At 35.4% G+C, this 23465-nt stretch overlaps 3 protein-coding genes across 3 annotated transcripts in view; all 3 read left to right on the top strand.

The window, feature by feature from the left end:
• Positions 1–10260, top strand: part of LOC107704406 (dipeptidyl peptidase 4-like) — a 13825-nt gene extending 3565 nt beyond the window's left edge. The window contains exons 9-26 of the mRNA XM_016507325.1: positions 152–306; positions 825–919; positions 1000–1132; positions 1236–1274; positions 1375–1473; positions 1804–1874; positions 1953–2006; positions 2086–2213; positions 2330–2377; positions 3199–3297; positions 3399–3468; positions 3559–3753; positions 7592–7646; positions 7829–7928; positions 8442–8500; positions 8650–8722; positions 9199–9272; positions 9803–10260. Coding sequence (XP_016362811.1) covers positions 152–306; positions 825–919; positions 1000–1132; positions 1236–1274; positions 1375–1473; positions 1804–1874; positions 1953–2006; positions 2086–2213; positions 2330–2377; positions 3199–3297; positions 3399–3468; positions 3559–3753; positions 7592–7646; positions 7829–7928; positions 8442–8500; positions 8650–8722; positions 9199–9272; positions 9803–9895 — 1640 coding nt within the window. The 3' untranslated portion in view covers positions 9896–10260. The remainder of the gene's footprint in view (positions 1–151; positions 307–824; positions 920–999; positions 1133–1235; positions 1275–1374; positions 1474–1803; positions 1875–1952; positions 2007–2085; positions 2214–2329; positions 2378–3198; positions 3298–3398; positions 3469–3558; positions 3754–7591; positions 7647–7828; positions 7929–8441; positions 8501–8649; positions 8723–9198; positions 9273–9802) is intronic.
• Positions 10261–11501: 1241 nt separating this feature from the next.
• On the top strand, positions 11502–13949 carry LOC107704412 (glucagon-like). The gene is made up of 6 exons (XM_016507333.1): positions 11502–11557; positions 11644–11767; positions 11988–12143; positions 12643–12759; positions 13267–13410; positions 13541–13949. Exons 2-6 carry the CDS (start codon positions 11679–11681, stop codon positions 13563–13565), a joined length of 531 nt encoding a protein of 176 aa, XP_016362819.1. The 5' UTR covers positions 11502–11557; positions 11644–11678; the 3' UTR covers positions 13566–13949.
• Positions 13950–15236: 1287 nt separating this feature from the next.
• The window catches only part of pcyt2 (phosphate cytidylyltransferase 2, ethanolamine), a 9933-nt gene continuing 1704 nt past the window's right edge, over positions 15237–23465 (top strand). Inside the window, exons 1-11 of the mRNA XM_016507330.1 lie at positions 15237–15315; positions 15383–15570; positions 16998–17086; positions 17187–17348; positions 18349–18415; positions 18517–18601; positions 18695–18736; positions 19181–19319; positions 19457–19539; positions 20009–20086; positions 22824–22889. Of these exons, the coding sequence (XP_016362816.1) occupies positions 15458–15570; positions 16998–17086; positions 17187–17348; positions 18349–18415; positions 18517–18601; positions 18695–18736; positions 19181–19319; positions 19457–19539; positions 20009–20086; positions 22824–22889 (924 nt within the window). The 5' untranslated portion in view covers positions 15237–15315; positions 15383–15457. The remainder of the gene's footprint in view (positions 15316–15382; positions 15571–16997; positions 17087–17186; positions 17349–18348; positions 18416–18516; positions 18602–18694; positions 18737–19180; positions 19320–19456; positions 19540–20008; positions 20087–22823; positions 22890–23465) is intronic.

The following is a 23465-nucleotide window of genomic DNA, read 5'->3' on the forward strand; positions in this document are numbered from 1 at the left end:
GTGTACGAGGGTAAGAGATACATATTTAATGAAGCTGATGAATGTTACCCATTCATAACAGAGGTCTTTTACCTTTTGAAGACTTATTGGAATAATTCACTGAAAATGGTCCAAAAAAGCAAGTGATCTTGTGCATCTGTTTTCTCTGTAGAGGAGATGTTCTCCACCAACTTTGCTCTGTGGTGGTCACCAAATGGGAGGTTTGTGGCATACGCCAAATTTAATGACTCAGGAGTCCACAACATTGAATACACATGGTACGGAGAAGGCCAATATCCAGAAACGGTCTTAATACCGTACCCCAAGGTAAAAGGAACAAAAATTAAAGTAAAATGTGATGTTAAAGGAATAGTTCGCCAAAAATGAAAATTTGCTGAAAATGTACTTTCAGGCCATCCAAGATGTAGATGAATTTGTTTCTTCAGCAGAACAATTTTGGAGAAATTTAACATTACATCACTTGCTCAACAATATCCTCTGCAGTGAATGGGTGCTGTCAGAATGAGGATTTGTTTCTTACAAACATACAGCTTTTTGCTTCACAAGACATTAACTGATGGACTGGAGTGTTGTGGATTACTGGTGGATTATTGTGATGTTTTTATCAGCTGTTTGGACTCTCATTCTGACGGCACCCATTCACTGCAGAGGATTCAATGATGAGCAAGTGTTGTAATGCTACATTTCTCCAAATCTGATGAAGAAACAGTCTCATCTTCATCTTGGATGGCCTGAGGGTGAGAAAGTTTACACAAATTTCCATTTTTGGGTGAACTATTCCTTCAAAATATAATTTTTGACACTCCCATTTGCTTGTTTCCAAGGCCGGAACCCCAAACCCAACCGTCAAACTGTTTGTCTTCGACACAAACACATCCACGACCAATGAAGTCCTGGTTCCCAGTGTTGTTGGTGCAGGGTAAGGAGTTTTGGAGTTTGCATGAGATCTTCAACCAGATGAAACAGTAATTTGACCTAAAACTATGTGTTTTATCACAGAGAGCACTACCTGAGCACTGTTACATGGGCGTCCGATGAGCAAATTGCAGTGCAGTGGCAGAAAAGAACGCAAAACTATGTTGTTTTGAAGACGTATGACTTCAACGGCGATGTTTGGACTGAAAGTTCACTGGTACCTCTTACTTCTTAGACTGTTGTAGAGTCACTGAATTGACTGAAGCGAAAGCTTTATCCAATCGCAATTATTTTTTCTCGTATGTGTTTTTTTTCTATAGAGTCAGGTTATCACAAGCAGCACGGGTTGGGTTGGCCAGGTATGAATTATTTGATTACAAAATTACCAGTTGATGTTTAATGCAATGTTGAGTCAAGCTAATATGTCTGTTTGTTGGTTTGCTTGCTTTGTTTTCGTAGTTCTCTCCAGATGAACCTGTCTTTCGGCCGGACGGCAGCAGTTGTTATTACATTATGAGTGACGAAGAGCATTTTAAGCATCTTGTTTATTTCAGTGGAGTGAGTTTACAAGTTATAAATTACAGAATTTAATCCAATTTTGTATATATAAAATGTATAGTTAAACTAATATTTAAGGTTTTATTATTGCATTAATATGTATTGAATATTGACACTAATAATATTTGAAAGATATTAGATTTTAGCATTTTTTATTTTTGTATATTTATAATTTTTTCAGGTAAATGTGGCAAATTGAGCCATTTTTTAGTAACCTATTTTATTTTTGCATTCAGCTATTTTAAATGTCAAATTCAAGCAGAATCACAGCGTTGTATGTATTGTATGTATTCTGTTTTTTTTTTTATATTGTTCGATATTGTTTCCTAGACAGAAAAGAAGTTCCTGACAAGAGGAAAGTGGGAGGTCACTAGCATCCTTAAGGTCACGAACGATGCTGTGTAAGTTAATTTACTAGAAACTTCTGTCATTGAGTGTTCGAGATTCTTTCCTCAACTTTTTTTCTCTGTTTGCCACAGATACTATGTGAGTAACGAGCACAATGCAAGTCCAGGCCAAAGGAATGTTTACAAGTGAGTGTCACAAGCTGAAATCAATCAGATATTTTCTTAGTTGAAAATTAAATCAATTATGCATTTGCTTTTCTGGCAGAATCACCATAAACGACGCTTCCCATTCTGAGCGCGAGTGTCTGACCTGTACCCTCAATGCAGACCGGTGCAAATATAATTCTGCCCTGTTTAGCACGGAAGGAACCTACTACCTTATGAGCTGTTCTGGTATGTCATGTATATTCATTTTTTATAGCACTTCTCTATATGCAAAGTACATTAAACACACAAAAGAAAAAATCAGTTAAATGTTCCCATCTCCTTTTATTTGTTTGTTTCTGAAGGTCCTGGACTGCCTCTGCATACACTGAGAAACAGCCAAGATGGAACAGGTATGGCTAAACATTAAAGTCATAAAAATCACTGGCATTAGCAGTTAGTTCACAGAGTAGAAGTTAGCATCCCATTCAAGTCCCATTTACTGAACGTTTTTCGATCACATCCCCACCACTTCCCATGTCCTCTACAAAAATAAAATAAAAAATTATTCATTCATCATTCATTCATTTTTTATTTACATTTTCATATATTATTTCGAAATATAAGTAATATACTGTAAGCATAGAAAGTGCTTATGAGAATATAATTTCAATATTAAAGCCATGTGTGTATATTATACAGTAAAATATACAATATATAGTGGAATACATGTATTTGAAAACAACTTAAAATTTGTTGCAGTACTTATAATCACATTTATATAATTCATAAAAAATTCTATATTCTATTAAAATATTACTATATTCTAAAAACTATTATATATATATATATCTGTATGTATTTGTATATATGTATATAAAATACTTCCTTCAAGATTCTATAAAATTTCTGCCAAATTAATTGCAATCTAAATACCATTATGGTCTAGCGATTACAACTTTAACCCTTTAAGAGCACTATTTCCTGATGTGCTGTCCATTTAGAAGGGCATATCAGAGTGAGTTTCGCTGTATTCATGTATTAAAATTAGTTTAAATGTATTAATTAATTATAAAATTGTTTTTATAATTCATTAAATAGCATAGTTTTTTATATAATTTATTCGTTATCTGTCAATTATCAGCTTTGGCTAGCATTCAATATCAGTGCAATTCAGTTCAGTATCAGTTCAGTTCCTGGTACTAACTTACTGAATTTCTCAAACGGTTTTTAGAGGTGAAAGTTCTTGAAGACAACAAAGATTTGGAAAATGCTCTGCAGAACATCGCAATGCCGTCAGTTACGCACGGCACGCTGAAGATCGGAGATTTCGGTAAGGCTGACTCTGCAGGAGAGCAAAAAATCAAATAAAACAATCTAGAAAATATGTTTGTTTTAAATCATAATCTTGTAGGGGAGTTTTTTTTTCCTCAGACCTCTGGTACCAGATGATGCTGCCTCCTAAATTCGACAAATCCAAAAAATATCCTCTGCTCATTGACGTGTAAGCTAGCTCAATTTTTTTGTGATCTGATGTTGAACTCTGATCTGGGTTTGATGGCCACTGCAGTCTTGATTCTTTCATATCCTGTAGATATGCGGGCCCCTGCAGTCAGAAGTCAGATTTCCGGTTCAGGGTGGGATGGTCCACATACTTGGCCAGCACAGAGAATGTGATCGTGGCCAGCTTTGATGGGAGAGGAAGTGGTTACCAAGGAGACAAAATTATGCATGCCCTCTACAAACGACTCGGCACTTATGAAGTTGAGGATCAGATAACAGCCGCTAGGTACAACTATGTATCCACACTGCTCTCAAGTGAATATTTATTGAAGTTTTTGTGCTGCAGACATGAATAATCCCTCAAACCATGTGTTTTGTTGAGGAGAGGTGAACTGTTACTTTACTAAGTGATCAGACTGACAATTTTCCACCTTTTGGATATTAAAATGGTGAAAAAATCTCATAGACTTACAATAAAGGATCCATATCTAAACTCTTTTGACTTGATTCAGTAGGCAACCACCCAGAATGCAATGGAAACTACCTAGCAACCAATATCTTAGAAACCATTTAACAATTCCTTAGCAACCACTCAAATCATCCTGGAAACTAACTGGATCCTGGATTCCACCTAGCAACGCCCTTTTGACCACCCAAATCACCCTAGCAACGACCTGTTGACCATCCACATCACACTAGCAATGCCCTAGCAACCACTCAGAACACCCTGGAAGCTACAGTCTGTAGCAATGCTATAGTGACCACCAAAATAATCCTAGCGATGTCCTATAGCAACCACAGAGCTTAGCAAGATTTACTAGCCCTAGTGATCACCCAAATCACCCTGCAACCACCCTGAACCCTCTGGAAACTACCTAGCAACGCCCAAGCGACTACCATGAACAGTGAACACCACTTAGCAACATCCTAGAAACCACCCAGAACACTAGGGGTGTCCCCGACTAAGGATTTTCATAGTCGAATCGGAATTTTCGAATCTTGCCAATAGTCGACTGATAGTCGAATCATATGTTTGGGGGTGGGGGGCAAAATACATTGCCAAGAGACAGTCATAATTACTGACGTTAACACACAGGGAAAATGTGTAACGGATGCCTGGCAGATACATTGTTTTATATTTTGATTAAAAGAGTTAACATTAAACGTCAGCGAAACCCTAAGAATTCACAAAAATTTTTACAATAGTGCTCTCGTTATAACGTTATGTATATGACAGTAGTTATTAATGTTCTGCATTTCTGTTTTGAGCTGCATGCGTTGAAGATAGCAGGTTTTTAATCAATGGGATTTCATTTATTTCATATAGAATACGCTTCGTTATTTATACAACATAAAGTTAATAGTACGACTTGTAGGCTATCTGCACAAAATGCCTCGAATGCACAAGTGAATGTGTCTGCGCGGCTCTGAATTAACTCCTTTTCTTTACGCAACAACGTGCAGAAACACAGCAACGAAACTCTAAAAATTCACAGCGTTTTATTATAATAGTGTTCTCATTATAATGTTATGTATATGACAGTCCGTTATAGTTATTAATATTAGGCATTGTTTTTTGTCCTGCTGGCGCTGCGCGTTCTCATTATAATGTTATGTATATGACAGTCCCAGTCATAGTTATTAATACTGCATTGTTGTTTGTCCTGCTCGCGCTGTGCGCTGAAGGGATAATCACCATACTACAATGAAGATACAGTGGGTACGGAAAGTATTCAGACCCCCTTAAATTTTTCACTCTTTGTTATATTGCAGCCATTTGCTAAAATCATTTAAGTTAATTTTTTTTCCTCATTAATGTACACACAGCACCCCATATTGACAGAAAAACACAGAATCGTTGACATTTTTGCAGATTTATTAAAAAAGAAAAACTGAAATATAACATGGTCCTAAGTATTCAGACCCTTTGCTCAGTATTTAGTAGAAGCACCCTTTTGATCTAATACAGCCATGAGTCTTTTTGGGAAAGATGCAACAAGTTTTTCACACCTGGATTTGGGGATCCTCTGCCATTCCTCCTTGCAGATCCTCTCCAGTTCTGTCAGGTTGGATGGTAAACATTGGTGGACAGCCATTTTTAGGTCTCTCCAGAGATACTCAATTGGGTTTAAGTCAGGGCTCTGGCCATTCAAGAACAGTCACAGAGTTCAGTATATATATATATATATATATATATATATATATATAAACCGACTGAAATGTTTTGAAATCACTTGTATCTTCTTGTCTTGTCCACTTGTCTTTCACTCTGCCTGTGTCAGTATGAGTCTTTTTAAAGTTTTAAATCCTTGCGCCAAGATGCTCTGTCGGTCACGGATTATGGAAAGTGAAACTTAAATCTATAGGGGTGGTTGGATTTATTCACGCATGCTAAAATATTTATTTAAAGCTTCTTTCTTTTCAGATTCTTATTTACAGCATTATCATAATAGGCTGTATATTAACTTTTAGGGAGAAAACCGGTAGTTCTATGTGAAATCAGACATTTGAGTACCCCCATATAGCCAAAATAGCATGATCATAATGCCTCTGCGAATATTCGACTGTGAGATTGATAGTCGAATCAGGCTCCTCCTATCGAAGCATCGAATCTTTGACTATTCGGAGTCACCCCTATAGAACACCCTGGCAACTCCCATATCAATGTCTTAGTAACCACTCAAATCATCCTAGAAACTACCTGGCAATGTCCTGGCAACCACCTAGTACACCTCAGAAATTTCACAACATACTAGTAACCACCCAGGGGTGCGTTTCCCATACAACGACTTAACTCACTGATTAACCACCATAGTACGATGCATTGTTGTGTTTCCCGAACACGGTCGCATCTCCGTCGTTTGAAACACATTAGTTCAACAATTTAGGGCCGTTGTTAATGACGTCACACGCATGTGGTGGAGTAATAACTTCTGCTAATTAATTGATTCGAGATCTCTGAGATGCTGCTGTATTGAACATGGCACCTGATGACCAATTTACTATGTTTTGTTCCCTGTCATTTTGCTTTATTTGATGTTTGATTCATCGCGGGTTTCCTCTTACGTCACGGGGTTCCCTTATTTATGCACATGCGCGCTCTTCAAAAACGGTGCTTATTGAGGATGCGCTAAAATTTATCGATTAAAATGTATATATATTTAAATTGAATGGAAGATATAGATTGTACTGCATGTTAGCTTGCTTATTGTGCCCAAGATTTAAATCCATAAGTCCATATGTCTTACTAACAAGAAACTATACTTCTAACCACAGGTCGAGAGCTGTAGTTCCTACCACGTAAGTTTGCGAATGTTCGTTTGAACTATGGTTTCGGGAAACACTGAATCACTGAACTATGTTGGTAACGACGGAACTTGCGACCATAGTTGGCTATCGATGCTTTTGGGAAACGCACCCCAGAACAGCTTGGAATCCACCTAGCAAAGCTCTAGTGACCACCCAGATCAACCTAGTAACAACCTAGCAACCATCCAGAACACCCTGGAAGCTACAAACTGTAGCAATGCTCTAGTGGCCACCCAAATAACCCTAGCAATGTACTAGCAATACCGTGGAAACCATCTAGCAATGCCCCTAATGATCACCCAAATCACCCTAGCGACATCCTAGCAGCCACCCAGAACTCCTTGGAAACCACTTAGCAATACTCTAGCAACCACCTATAATACTTCAGAAACCAATTTAGAAACCAATTTTAGCTACAATCTAGCAACTTACCAACATCTTAGCAACAGCCCAGAACACCCTGGAAACCACCTAGTGACTTTCTAGCAACATAACAGTGCCCTAGCAACCACCCAGAACACCCTTGAAACCATCAAGTGACACCCTAGCAACAACCCAGAACACCCTGGAAACCACCTAGCAACATTCTAACAATCGCCTAGCAAATTAGCAATGCTCTAGCAACCACCTTGAAGACCCTAGAAACCATCTTGCAACATCTCTACACTGAAAAATTGTAGTGAAGTATACTAGCAATATTTCACTCACATTTTAACTATAATAATTGGTTTAATCATATATTACATTGCATATAATTGACATTTGAATTTAATTTATTAGAAATGACAATTATATATTTTTTTCTGCATTTTTAGACAATTTATTGACATGGGTTACATAGATAAAAACAGGATTGCCATCTGGGGCTGGGTAAGTTTAATTACCAGAAATCTTTGTTCTGATATCATGAATCTGACCAACTTCATTTTAAAGGGATGATTCTTATTTTATGTGTCTTTATATTAATGACACTTGCTTTGGTTTTCATGCATTTTAAGTCCAAATACAACTTTTTGGGCCACTGTATAAGTAACCATGTGTTTGTGCTGCAGTCTTACGGTGGCTACGTCACTTCGATGGTTCTGGGAGCTGGAAGTGGAGTTTTTAAATGCGGAATGGCCGTCGCTCCAGTGTCAAAATGGAACTATTATGGTATGTTTTATGTATTCTGGTCAATGCAGATTACTTGCAAATTGTGGTCTGTTTACTGATTACACATTACATGATGAAAATTGTAGTTAAGTAACATAATCTGGATTACACATATTAGGTAATGTAGTCTGACTACTTTTAGATTACTTTTGACCTAGCTTGTTTGTCACATAGACTTCAATGTGATTATTGTGTACCATACTGATTAAAACACAACAAATAAAACAAAGAAAGAAAATAGATTTCATTCTGTTATCAATATCATGAAATCAATACATTTTGAATATTTTACTTCCATTGTGGGAATGTTATCATGTAATCCATAAAAAAGTTACTGTAATCTGATTATAAGCATTTTCAAAAATAATGTAATCTAATTACAAGTACTTAATTTTTGGAATCTCATCATGTAATCCAGATTACATGTACTCCGTTACTACCCAGCACTGATTATGCTTGTACATTTCATTTTCCCATCATGTGATAAGACCGTTGTACTGTAATTTCCCCCAGACTCTATTTACACTGAGAGGTACATGCTGACGCCAGCGGAGAACCAGGCCTTTTATGATGTAAGTTGTGCTTGGAAATTCTAAAATTGTTTGATAAACTCATTGGTTTCCCCATGATGACGTCACAGAGAAGCATGAGTAAGTTCTAAAATAACTCACGCAAGTGCTGCGTCACACGAGGTTTATGGGATGTTATTATTCTTATTCAGAATTCCACAGTGATGGAAAGAGCCAAGAACTTTAAATCAGTCCAGTACCTCCTGGTGCACGGCACCGCTGACGGTGAGATATGACCCGTCTGTCTATATCTCTGTCTCTTGTCCTGTCTCTGCAACTGAGCAAACTTAAATACAATTTAAATAAATGGAAATGAAACGAAATTGTTATGAAAATAAAAAATTAGCTTAAATATTAATATTGTTTTAATATTGTTCATTTTTATTAAATTATGTAAAATGCTTAAATCTGATTCGCTGAAATTTTGATATTCAGCTCTTATATATTTGTTTCTTTAAATATCCTAAAAATGTCATTTTTTTTCTTTTAAGTCATTTTAGTTAATAAGTATTCAAAATATTTCCTAAAAACTGCAGAAATGTTTCCTTGATATTGAGTTTTAGATCAATAAAACATTTTTTTATTATTTTATTTAAATTTCATAAACATGTAAATATCTTTAAAATATCACCAATGACGTGACATTAAAGTGAAAACTCATCACATATTTTTTTTTTTCTGTTTGCCATTGGTGCTGTTAGATAATGTTCACTTCCAACAAGCTGCTCAGATCTCTAAAGCACTCGTGGATGAACAAGTGGACTTTGATGCAATGGTAAGACAGCAGCAGAATTGCATTCTATTCATGCAAAGTTATTCTAATAAATTAACGAATATAGTAATACAAAAATATTTATATTATTACATATTAATTGATCAAATATAAAAGTCTACATATATGAAGTAATAAAAAATGATGCCTACATTTATATCATAAATAAAAAATATATATAAATTACTGAAAGTATTGCATACATATAAAAAGGTTTCTTAATTTGTTTTTTACATTTATTTTTAATTTTGTTTTATATATATGCCTTTTTAAAATTGTCCTGCAGTATAGCAAATTCATTTTTTAAAGTACACATTTAATTTAGTCTCTTAAAATCAATAACATTGTAAAACAATTAATAAACATTAATAAAAGAATTAGCATCATCAGAGGTTTTTGCATGTCACACTGGAAGACATGTGAATTGTTCATGTCAACAATCCATAAAGCAGCTCCAAACAGTATTAAAATAGATATATGGTAATAGATATATAAGTGTTTTTCACTGGTGATCTGTTCTGTCTCTCTGTCAGTGGTACACTGATGAAGACCACGGTCTCGGCGGCTCGTCCAATCAGCACGTCTACACTCATATGAGTCACTTTCTGAAAAACTGCTTTGCTTGAACTTGTGAAACTTTCCACTGGAACAAATAAGCCCACCCAGGACCCACAGCACTGAATCCACGTTACTTCCAGACCACTTGACGCACTCAAACGTGTCAGTCGTGTGCGATTCCCCATCAGCTGCCACTGAATCCACAAGAAACCCTTTAGCTACTGTACTGTGCTGCAATAACGGACTCGTTTTAGTCACGTTTATCAGTTTCAAATGTACAGTCTGAACAACTGAGTCATGAGTCTTTAGGACACCGAAAAAAACATCGAAATACTTACTGGATAAACACAAAGCTTGATGAGCTAGCTAAAGAAAAATGAGAGTAATCTTTTGTTTCCAAAAAAAAAAAAAAAAGGTATTTGAATTAAATACTCTCAGGTTTAATTATTATTATTTATTATTAATAATCATTTATTTTAAGCTAGGGAGAGCAATATTGTGTATTTTCCAAATCAAGTTCATTGCCAGCTGTAACTTTTCATGTAAAGTACAAAAAGAAAATAATTAAAAAGAATATTCATGTTAATTTAATATTTTAATATTCTTAAATTCAAATATATTAAACATAAAATAATGCATTAAAAATATTTTCACACTTTAAATATTTTTTATCAAGCTTAGTATCAAGTAATCTTATCTGAGTTTTTATTTGAGAAAATATTTATTGTATGTGCCATTACTTATAAAATATAACTTGTACAATATAGCAGAGATATTTTCAATCTGTAATAAAATGTAACAAAAATGTACTCAATTGTTTGTGACTTATTTGCAAGTTTACACTTTACACATATTAAATAACATTTTCTTCAAGTTTAAGAAGTATGAAATATATTCAAAATTCATTCATTCTTACAAGCCAAGCCTCTTTTGTCTTTTACAAAAAATATATTACAATATTTTTTCTAGTTAAAGTAGTGATTTTATTGTTAACCCGATTTTATTTAAAAGCAAATTTATTATTAGCATTTTTAATACAATTACATTTTAAGTTTCAGTTTATTTTAAGTTTGTTATTAATGCACAACAAATTGTACTATTTTCAACAAAATAAATTAAAAACAACAAATATATAAATATTTGATATGCTAGTAATCAAATTCTGGGAATTTTTATATACTGTATGAAGAAACTTTGTCCACCACTTTTGTTTATACAAAGTTGTCACTGACATATTAATACTGCATTAAAATGATTTGTGTTAATGAAAACACTGATTTTGATCAGTGCAAAGCATCTTGAGTTGGACATAAGAATCATGTGCGACTAAAAAAACACATGAAAGTTCCGTTTGTCACGTTCTCATGAACAGAGTATTCGTTTCCCCCTTTTGATTTTTGCCTACAGTAGCACTTCGCACGTTATTTTTCTCTGGGTTTATTTGCGAAAGCCTCCATCCTGCTGTCTCACACCTCCAGGACGGCTCTTATCTGGAGGTACTTTGGCACATCTCTCTCTTTACGCAAACACGAGCGGTTTCATCCAGAGTGGGTAATGGACTGACACTAATGCATCTGAACGCAAACGTACGTGTGTGTGTGTGGGCTGCCGAGATGGGACGGCCCACCTGGACCGACTATATAAGACCCAGACGATTGAGAAGAGGCCACGAAACCAACAGGAGAAGAGCGAGGAGAAGATCCAAACACACTCAACTCTTCCATCAATTGGTAAGTTGAAGGAGCTCTTTGAGAGACTCCGAGCCTTGTAGATGTTCGGTTGGTTTCAAAAGTGTTTTTTTCTCTCATCTTTACAGAACGTGTGTCTTCAGAACTGAAAGAAGCTGTCAAAATGAAAGGCGTCCAATATCTCGCTGGTCTTCTTCTGCTCCTCTTTGTTCAACACAGCATCTGTGTCCCACTTCAAGATGACAGCACAAGGTTGGAGAAATGGCCTTTTATGGTGTTTTATGTCCTTTGTAGTCTGTTTCTGAGCAATAATTTATGATAAAAGCACTTGAAGTAATAAATTCCTAGTATGCAAGTGCTTAAACACGAAATCTTCACTTTATAGCTGTTTGAGGGCTTTTTGTTTGGAAATGTGGGCATCGTTTTGTTCAGTTTATGTAATGTAATACTCATATATCATCTGGTCGTGCAGCACAGAGACAGTGGAAAGTCTTCCGGCGAGGGGTAAGGGATTCACGACCGCAAAGAGACATTCTGAGGGAACTTTCTCCAATGACTACAGCAAATACCTGGAGACCAGGAGAGCGCAAGACTTTGTTCAGTGGCTCATGAACTCAGAGAGAAACGGGTATGTACAATTACAGTATGAGATCATGTACAGATTTGTTAAAAAAAAAAAAGGTAAAAATGAACCAAGATTTGGTGTAAAAGAAAAAACAAATTTACAATTCAAATAAAAAAACACCCTTACTTTTTATAGAATGCATATAAAATGTATACGAATATACGATAAATATATACTGTATATATTTTCTAAAATTAAAATATAAAATATATATCCGAAAATATTATTGTGTATGGAAACCTAAAATATGTTACAGAACATATTTTCACATTTATATAATTTATTTATTGATATAATATATACTGACATTATATATTATATATATATATATATATATATATAACAATCTATGTAGTATATTTATAATTAGAATATATTTAAGAATTTTTAATATTTGTGTGTGTGTAATAATATTGTATTTTATTTAAAGGCCTAGCACTAACAGAGTTTTGCTATACTAATTTAAATTCAAACATTAAATCAAACTCTCTTTTTCTGCCAGTGGTTCGGCCAAACGTCACGCTGAGGGAACCTACACCAGTGACGTCAGCTCCCACCTGCAGGACCAGGAGGCCCAGAGCTTTGTGGCCTGGCTAAAATCTGGACAGCCCAAGCAAGAGTAGGCCTCCGCACTTCGAACTGCAGTGCCTTATAAAGTGTGAAAGAGATGGAAATAAAAAATAAGAGTAATTGTGTGAGAGAGAGAGAAGTAGTCAGGCTGACTGCTTCATCACACTTTCTCCTGCCCAACATCTGTCTCTTTTCTTACGCACCCTGTCCAAACTCACTGCCAAATGCTAATGCTAATAAATAGCGCTGAAACCAGGCTGTGTGCTTCTGGTTATCTTTCTCTGCTAATGTCTTCTGCTTCTGTGCTAATCAAACAAATACTTCAAAATCCTAACTGCAAAGATGCTAATTATAACCAGACATCCCAAAACTAATACTACAAATTTTCTCACAAACTGATTTTCCCAGAAAATCCTACATGCGACATGCTAAAGCTAAACTGTGCTAAACTTGATGTAGGCCTGCTAACTGCTTTTAAACCCATCATTAACTGGTTTAAACTTTAAATAAGTGTCATGTACACACGCTAACAAGTTGTTTATCGCATTATGTGCAGTGTTGCAGGCAACAGAGGCACTAATTTGCCGCGCAGGAGGCATGTAGACGGCAGTTTCACCAGTGACGTTAACAAGGTCTTGGACAGCATCGCTGCCAAGGAGTATTTACAATGGGTGATGAACTCTAAGACATCAGGGACAAGGTAACATCTTTTCTAGTGGCTAACAACACAGATATGCTAAAGATATATGAATATTATGAATGCTAATCAGTACAAGAAGAAAATATGGGTGTATTTTGTGGAAGTTTTATGTGGTTATTGTCTTTTCTAGTGGCAAACGTGGCGGAAATCAATGAGGAACCAGTGGGCTTTCCTGTGAGAGCTTACATTTGGATCCTGATGGGGGTTCGATCATCAAAATGAATGAAAGCCTTATCGCTTACAGGCTAAATGGATCCAACTCTTGAAATCAAAAGTCATTTTATTTTATTTTTTAAAAAACCTTTGAGCACTGTGGTTGTTATTTATTTTCCCTTAGTGTTAAAGAACATCGTGTAAGTTGTAACAAAAAAAAAAAAAGTGCTATAGTTTTGAACTATTTTCTATGTGTGCGATAAAAACAAACTCAGGTGAATCACTAACACTCAGGTAAAAAGTGAAAATTTACGTGTGCCACCACTGTATCAAAGTGCCATTGAAAATGGTGTCTTGCTCTGCAAAATAAACATTTTCATATTCCACCGGAGCCTGTTGTTGTTGTATCTGTAGCGCCACCTAAAGGGTGTCTGTAACAATAAATGTGTTTGCGGTTTCGGTTTGTTTTATGTGCAAAGCCATAAGAAACATTTACAACATGTTTATCGAAGATTATTTATATATGGGGTTTTATGGTTATAATAAAAAAAGTTACATTTCTGAAATGAGCAAGATTCTTACATTTAAAAAATGCTAACACTTAACACTTCGCATTAAATTAAAAATCTTTTTTTTTTCTTTGCAATTGATCAGAAAAAACATCTATAAGAAATAATATATTAAAAAGACAACAAATTTGTTGCAAAATAATATGTTCAAATATTCAAAAATATGTTTTGTTTTGCAGCTGATCAGAAAAAAATATCTGAGATGAAAAAGAAAGAATATATGATGTAAGAAAAATAAAGAAAAAATAAGTCAAGAAAAAATTATTATTACTGAAGTAAATTACCTTTATAATAATAATAATAATATTATTGAACTGGAGTAAATTATGTAAAAAAAAATGTCTTTGCAATTGTTCAGAAAAAAAACATCTAAGATTTAAGAACGATGTAAGAAACAAAGAAAATATTTAAGAAAAAAATACTATTAGTGAAATAAATTACCTCAATTTCAAGATAACATGATAAGAAAATATTTTGTGCAGTGCATTAATAAAATAATAGTTACATTTCTGAAAAGAGCAAGATTCCAACATTATGTAAAAAAAAAAGAAAAAAAAAAAAAAGTTTTCATCCATTTACTAATAGACTACTTGATTTTTTGTTTTACTTTATTAATTTACATAATAGGTATTTTTTGTTTATTTTATTAACATCCATTATTATTATTATTACAGTAATATCAATTATGAAATATAATCCTAATGAAACATGTAACCTTATTTTGAAATATTCAAAATATATTTATGTTTGTTTTATTTATTTATTTGTAGTTGATTAGAAAAAAGGCAATCTGAGATTTTTCTTTAAGTATGAAAGAAAGAAAGAAAGAAAGAAAGAAAGAAAGAAAGAAAGAAAGAAAGAAAGAAAAATAATTGAAAAAGTTCAACTTCAAATAGAAAACCTTTTTTGTGAAAACAGGATAACATAAGCAAACACTATCTTGTACAGATTATAGCGTGTGTAACGAAACGATTTTTGTTTAATCTTTTTTTTTATTGTTTTAATCATGGGAGTTTATCGTTTCTTTGCACTTGTTGCAAGAAAATCTCGTGACACTGCTGGCGTCACTTCCTAACCCGAGGGGGCGGGGCAACGTAAGGAGGCGTGCTGTTTGCGCGTTGCGTCATCTACGTTGAGCTGCGCACATTCTCTAGGCTTCTGGAAGGACGTAGAGACTGCCGGTGTTCCGGTAAATTCAGTTCCCCTGTTTCCCCCACACAGCGCCTGCGCAACTTCGCAGTGTTGCCAAGGTCATTCATATCAACACGGAGTGATCCAGCCGTTTATTATAACGCCTGTTCGGGGACTTTATACGCATTAAAAACATGATCAGGAACGGAAGCCATGTTGTGGAGGAGGAGGACAAGGGAGAGTCGAGCTCTTCCAGCCACAGCCCGGAGAAGAGGAAACGGGTGATCCGGGTGTGGTGTGACGGCTGGTGAGTGACACCACATTCATACGGTGAAATGTGCGCAAAGTGTGCAGTGCATCTCTACAGCATGCAAAAGCAGTTAGAATGGGTCTTAAAATGTTAGAATTCAACAAAAATTAAGTATAGTTGCACAGGGAGTATAGTTGCACATTTGCCATGGTATCAACAAAAAGTACCGTGTTTTCGTATCATGACAGTCTTGGAAGAACCTTGGAATACAAAAGTACTTTATCGGGATCAAGGTTAATATCACATCGTATTACGGTGGCAATTTTTTTAATATACTATCTATGATACTAAAATTCATGTATGTCAAACACATGCCATTACTATGGTACATTTATGCCATTATACTTAATGATTGCCTTATTAATTGTTTTTCATTGTTTATAAAAATACCATGGTATTACCACAGTACATGTGCACAAAACATAGTAGTACCATAGTATAGTGGTGTCGTGTCAGATGGCGATACTTTGATATTTTCCATGGAATTGAAAGATTATCATAAATATTGTGTTTATATGGTACAGCATGGTATTTTGAAGAATACCGTGGTATGTGTGTCAAAAAGCATGGTATTGTCATGGTAAATGTAATTGTACATGGTAAGGTATTTTGTATTTGTATTTATGTTTATGCGTGTCCAAAAATCTAGTGCCTCATACTGTGGAACTTTTTGTTAGTGTAGTAAATAGGCTTGAGAAATGATCAGAGAATTGATATTTCATAATTAGAAAGTGTAGGCCTATCTTTTTCAGTAATTAAATTAAAACTGGAATAAAATATATATTAGATGAAAAACTACTAAAACTACAACTGAAATGAAAATTAATTAAAGCTTTACAGAAATATTAAAAAAATGGAAAAATAACAAAAGCACAAAATAAATATTAAAAATACTAAAATTACTAAAAATACTAAAATTACTCAAATTAAAATTAGAACTGAAAATATAAAAATAAAAGCTACATTAAATTTTATTTAAAAGCTAAATGTAATATTAATAAATACTATAATAGTATATGAATATATATTAACATAACACTGCAGTGGAGGCGCAGAAATGACACCCTTCACGCTTAAAGATGATATATTCCTCCAATTCATTTAACTGCAGCGTTCATTTATGAGTGATGAAATGTAACTGCAGTTATAAATAACACATAGTGTGAAGTGTGGTGCCCAGCAAAGGATCATGGGAAATGGAATTGGAGATTATGTCCCCATGTAATCCCATTGGCCTGGCTAATGATATTACTAGGGGTAAGGGCTCGTGGTGGTTAGATAACCCACCTGTCTCTAGTTACAGCTGTGTGTACAGCTTTTTATTTAGCTGTTATAAAGAAGCTATTTATTACATCATCTGTGTGGTTTTTCTAAATGGAAGTCATGTTTGACCCTATATCTAAAGTCCATATCTGTCTTCACAGCTATGACATGGTGCACTATGGTCACTCTAACCAATTGCGACAGGCCAAGGCGATGGGAGATTATCTCGTAGTAGGAGTACATACAGACGGTATGCTTCACACGTCATATTTCAGACCTTCACATAAAGTCACTGTAATGCTGTAATATATAAACTGAGAAATGGTCAAATATTTCTCTTGTACATTCAGAGGAAATAGCCAAGCACAAGGGTCCTCCGGTCTTCACGCAGGCCGAGCGGTATAAAATGATACGGGCCATAAAGTGGGTAGATGAGATCGTGGAGGGTGCGCCGTATGTTACTACGCTGGAGACGCTGGACAAGTACAACTGTGATTTCTGCGTGCATGGAGGTGAGGGGATCCTTTAGACACTTATAGACGTTAAAAGCAGTGCGTAATCATGTTAATGTCTTTAAAGGTGCCATAATTTACACTTTTGTGGAATTTTATTTCTTGAAGTACACTTATTTTTTATCCAAAATGGTTATAATTTAGTTTTTCATAATCATTTTCATCCTGTTTGATTCTTAAAATTGAACATCCTATATTTGTTACTGTTACTTTAAGAGTTCTATATGTAAATTATGTTATGATTGAACCTTTTCACTCATAAAACACACACTGGTTCATGTCAGGTTAACGTCGGTTCAATCATAAGCATTATGTGTAAATATAATATTAATATGACCTATTAATTTGTTAATAAATATTAACATTTGCGGCCATGTGCTTATGTGCTAATGATCGTGATGCCATAATCATGATGATTTCTAAACAGCATGTTTTTTACAGTTTATTTTGAGTAAATGATCTTGGTGTTTAAAAACCTGTTCACACCAAGAACAGTAACTATAAAAATAACTAAAACGATAACTATATTAGTGTCCACAACAGCGGACGATGACATTCTGTTTATTGTAAGTGCATGCTACAGTTTTATCATCTGCCACTTCAAATGTTTGAGCTCTTAAAAAGCCAGGTGGATTCTGATAGGCTGTCAATGTTTATCGTTCATCAGCTGGAAAAATTGTGAATTCTGATAGTGATTCCAACTATATTGTTTCTCTGTGTCATAACTGTTATAATTGCGGTGTGGACATCTCTATTAGAACAAATTAGAACGTTTATTAAAATGTTTTAGTTATATTTATCTTTATATTTATAGTCCTTCTGTAATTTGTACATTGAAGGAATAACCATTATATGTATTTTTTTTTACCCAACATAGTTCAAATTTAACCAAAATTGAATTGAATCTGGAAAAAAATCAGTTGAATTTCAATAATAATAATAATTAAAAAATAATAATAATAACAAATAGAATTTCAATCATTTAATTTTATGTTGCTAGATGATATCACATTGACCGTGGACGGAAAGGATACGTACGATGAAGTGAAGAGAATGGGCCGATACAGGTAAAGTCCAATGGGCCTCGGACATATACCTGTGGCACACCACTGAATTTTGACCCATGGGTGTGTGTAATGGTTGCTGTATGTGTCTTTTTCATCAACAGGGAATGTAAACGTACACAGGGAGTGTCTACGACAGACCTAGTGGGTCGTATGCTCCTGTTAACAAAATCGCATCACAGTAATGTTGTGAGTATACTTTATCGTTTATTGTGTGTATAGATAAGTGTTATGTGAAGTATTTTTGTTAGTCCCTAATTCATATTCCTCCCTCTCTCTCAGGATAATGCAGCCTACCAGCTCCACACAGATAACTTTGGGAAGGTGAGTTGATCTGCTCATGTCAAGATTAATATTTTTGTTAATATGATATTGTAATCTGCTGTCATATGAAGTTTTGACCACTAGAGGTCAGGGATTACCTGTAAACCATAAAGACGACATAAAATTGAAATTGTATTATATTTTATTTTATATTATATATTTTTTCTTCAAACCTAATAATCTAATTAAATCCTGATGGATAAAATTAAATCTTCTGCAACATTATTTCCATCTTTATATTTAGTGTGCTTGGAAATGTCCATATTACAGTAGTTAAATAGGTTAAGTTTTTTTAATGTTGTTTTTAATTCCAGTTGGAGAACATACTGTACATAACTAGAATTGTATATGTGATGTATGAGTAACAAAACTCCTGCATACCGTTCATTTTAATATTTTTGCATTTGCAAATGCAAAACTTTCTCATGTATCTTTTCTCCTCAGGGCCCTAAAGGGCACAGCCCTTGGACTGGCGTCTCGCAGTTCCTTCAGACGTCTCAGAAGATCATCCAGTTCGCCTCAGGAAAAGAACCGCAGCCGGGAGACACAATTATTTATGTGGCCGGAGCTTTTGATCTCTTCCGTATCCTTTTAAAATCACGTCACTCCACATTTAGCTTCTGAAGAGATCCATAAATCTGGAAAAGTCAGGAAAAATTCAGTTGAAAATGTTTAAGCAGTTGTACATTTGTTTTGGCCTTGACTATCTGACCCGTATAGACATCGGTCACGTGGATTTCCTCAAGACTGTTCACAAACAAGCAGAGAAACCTTACGTCATTGTCGGACTGCACTTTGACCAGGTGTGTTTCATAAAAACAAACGCACACAAACTCTTTACGAGATTTTACAGACCTCTCCACCCTCGTGCTTGTCGAAAGGGCAAAATTTGCTATAACAAGCTGTTTTTTATTCTTGTGATAAACTTTGATCAGACAGAAAACCTCATGTGAATCAGGAAAAGGGAAGTTCAAAGTTACAACCTCAGCATGACGACATGCAAACCTGTTTTACAATTTTTGAACTCAGGGGCACAAAACAAAACAAAACCACAAAACAAAAGTGAAACAAAGTTATAATTGTGAATAGTTTTAAAATTGCCAAATTTTAAACAATTGGTTAGTGACATACCGTAAACCTTTGGTTAGTGCATCTTAGTCGGTCTGTAATTGTATTAGTGACTTATGTGTAAATTATAGCAGTGTGTAATTTTAATGTTTAGTAAATGTTATTGTTGTGTTTATAAATTGTAGTTGTTTTATTGTTTTGTAGGAAGTGAACCGCTACAAAGGAAAGAACTACCCCATCATGAATATTCATGAGAGAACTTTGAGTGTGCTGGCTTGCAGAGTAAGTGCATAACCTACGCCTCCTCCAATGATTTCTCTGCGTTTCGCTTAAATTTGCACCTAACTTACTGCTGCTTTTAATAATTTATTGGTAGTTTGCATAAATGACCATCTCCTCCAATCTTTTGTCAGCATTTTGCATACATTACTGCCACCTCCAGTCAGTTCTCTGGATTGTGCATAATTTACTGTCTCCTCCAATCCCGTTTTATTATGTTGCACATTTCAAGTTGTTTTTGTATTCCAGACACTTGTTTAAGAACAATGGGCCATTGTATGCAGAGAGAGGGAGTTACATATTACAAAAAAGGAAGGATGGGGGGAAAAAAATGGGCAGAAACATTAAGAAACATCTCAAGGTCAAAAGAACAGACTCCACAAGCAGTGATAAAAGTTCATTTGTACTGCATGCTATTAAAAATCTCACGCCTTGAGCTAATCCAAAACATATCCAAGTTTACAAACCCTCTCATTCATCCACAGCACACATACTCTCATGGATCAGGCAAATACCAGCATACCTAAAGCATTAAAGAGATAGTTCACCCAAAAATGAAAATTTGATGTTTATTTGCTTACCCCCAGGGCATCCAAGATGTAGGTGACTTTGTTTCTTCAGTAGAACACAAATGATGATTTTTAAGTCCAACCGTTGCAGTCTATCAGTCGTATAATGCATGGCAATGGTAACAAAGTCTATGAGTGTAAAAAAAACATGCACAGACAAATCCAAATTAAACCCTGCGGCTCCTGACGACACATTGATGTCCTAACACGAAACGATCGGTTTGTGCCAGAAACCGAACAGTATTTATATCATTTTTTACCTCTAATTCACCACTATGTCCAACTGTCTTTGAGCACGCGCACGACTTACGGTGCGTGAGGCGTGTACGCGCTTTGGCGTAGTTTACGCAAGCGCCGGAAGTGATCTCTCGCACGTATACGTCACTCATTGTTTACACCGTGCACAGGCATTGTAGCTACGACGGCTAATCAAAATGGTACTTACTTGCGCTTATCCGGATTGTTCAAACCGACTTCTGAGCCTGCTCGCCTGAAGTTATGGTTGATTGCTCTTCGGCTGGATATCAACACACTGTGACAAGTCGGCTGCCTCCCCCTAATTATCAGCATCAGCCCGTCCCTTAATCGCCGCCCTTCGCCAGGCTCCCGACGACGAGGACACCAGATCCCCTGTTTATTTTGGACACTTGATTCCCTTTTTTCTGGACACTTTGTTTATTTTCTGTTAATAAACTGTCTGTCGTTTGCTCCTCCCGCAACAACACACCCATGAACATAAACTACGCCAAAGCGCGTACACACCTCACGCACTGGAAGTCGTGCGCGCGCACAAAGACAGTTGGACATAGTGGTGAATTAGAGGTAAAAAATGATATAAATACTGTTCCTTGGATGCCCTGGGGGTAAGCAGATAAACATCCAATTTTCATTTTTGGGTGAACTATCCCTTTAAGTCGCATTCAGACAGAGCCCCCATTGAGCTGCCAATATCAGAAACATGCAGTGAAACTCCAGACCTCCCTCATACTGTAATATCAGTGCAAACCACACATGCATTTCTTTCTGAAGACTGCTGAATGATGAAAGGTTTCATTTGGCTTTAAGATTTAGAACTTTGGCTGATTTGGACAATTTTAGAATGTTTGAACTTAGGGAACTATAGAATTGTAGAACTTGAGGGCACATGGTGAACTTAGAACTGGAGAACAATGAGAATGTAAAACTTTTAGAACTTAGAGAACGTAAAGAACAGAGAGCCTGGAGAACTTGGCAAACTAGAACTGGAGAACTTTGTGAATTTGTAGGTGTAACACAGTTCGTAGTCACGGGAAGGAGGCAGGAACCGGCGAACATTTGAACAAACCTTTAATAAAATAAACAAACACAAAATGAAAGTAAAGCGGCAGCCCCTCGCGGACAACTGCCGCACACCCTCTCGTCACAGTAGGTCCTTGAGATCTTAAAACCTAGAGAAATTAAAAGATAGAGATTGTAGAACCTAGACAATGTAGAACTTTAGAACTTGGATAACTCTGAAAATTTACAACTTAAAGAAATTAGATCTACAAACATTTGGAGAATGTAAAAGTTAAAGGAACTTATAATTATAGAACTGGAGAACTTTGTGAGCTTGGAGAACTCTGAAAACTTAAATAAAGAGTAAATAAATTAAAAGTTAGAGAATGTAGAACCTAGACAATGTAGAACTTTAGGACTTGGATAGCTCTGAGAAATTACAACTTAAAGGAACACTCCACTATTTTTGAAAATAGGCACATTTTCCAAATCCCCTAGAGTTAAACAGTTGAGTTTTACCATTTTCGAATCGTTGGAAAATGAGCCTATTTTCAAAAATAGTGGAGTGTTCATTTAAGAATTTAGAGAATGTAAAACTTGGGGAACTTAGAACTATACAACTGGAGAAATTTGTGAGCTATGAGAAGTCTGAAAACTTAATGTAAAGAAATTAAAAGTTAGAGAACGTAGAACCTAGTGGAGAACTTTAGAACTTAGAGCACTCTAGAACTGGAGAACTTTATGAGCTTGAAGAACTTAGATCCTAAAAAAATGACAACTTGAAGAAAGTAGAACCTAGACCACCGTTTAGAACTTTAGAACTTAAAGAATCTGTTGTAGAACTTTGAGTTCAGTTTATAATCAATCTTTCATTTAGACCATGAATAACTGTCTTGTGATTCCCTTGTCTTCAGTATGTGTCTGAGGTTGTGATCGGGGCTCCGTATGCAGTAGGAAAAGACCTTCTGGATCACTTTAAGGTACAGTACTAAACCGTTCATTGTAGAGAATAAGAATCTAGTTTTGGTGTAACCCACATCTAGACACAATAACACAATAAGAGGCTTTGAGTGTGAAGAGAACGTGGTTTGTGTGATTCACACAGTACGTTATTGAGACACAAAGCTGTGTGTGTGTGTTGTGTAAAGCTCTGGGACAGCAGCCAGACTCCAAGGCTTTAGTGACTGAACACTATTTCAGCAATTCTGTGTTGTCCTGCTTCGGGAACAATCTAGAGATTTACTGCTCGCCTCTTTAACCACAAACCCTCAGACAGTTACAGAGAGTTCAACCATGCATTAGAGTTGAACTCAAAAGAGTGCTTGGGACATTTTCTCAGTCCTGATGGGAAAAAATACAAAGGATGCACAATATATTGATGACATCATGTTTTTGTAAAATAAATGTAGGTTTATTGATTATTATATAAAAAAAAAATGTATAATACTGAAATAGTTACATTTTATTAAATTATATACAGTATATGATTTATATGGACATTTGGCACTGAAAAAATAATTTAAAAAATAATCTGTTATCATCTGCTTAATAACCCA

The sequence above is a fragment of the Sinocyclocheilus anshuiensis genome, unplaced genomic scaffold (genome assembly GCF_001515605.1).
Source record: "Sinocyclocheilus anshuiensis isolate Anshui unplaced genomic scaffold, SAMN03320099.WGS_v1.1 scaffold1546, whole genome shotgun sequence".
NCBI lineage: Eukaryota > Metazoa > Chordata > Actinopteri > Cypriniformes > Cyprinidae > Sinocyclocheilus > Sinocyclocheilus anshuiensis.

Excerpts from the sequence above, each read along its gene's own strand:
- LOC107704412 (XM_016507333.1), top strand. The coding sequence starts at position 11,679 with ATGAAAGGCGTCCAATATCTCGCTGGTCTTCTTCTGCTCCTCTTTGTT. Across the intron at positions 12,760-13,266 it reads TCTGGACAGCCCAAGCAAGA|TGTTGCAGGCAACAGAGGCA; the intron begins GTAGGCCTCCGC and ends CATTATGTGCAG. Across the intron at positions 13,411-13,540 it reads TCTAAGACATCAGGGACAAG|TGGCAAACGTGGCGGAAATC; the intron begins GTAACATCTTTT and ends TGTCTTTTCTAG.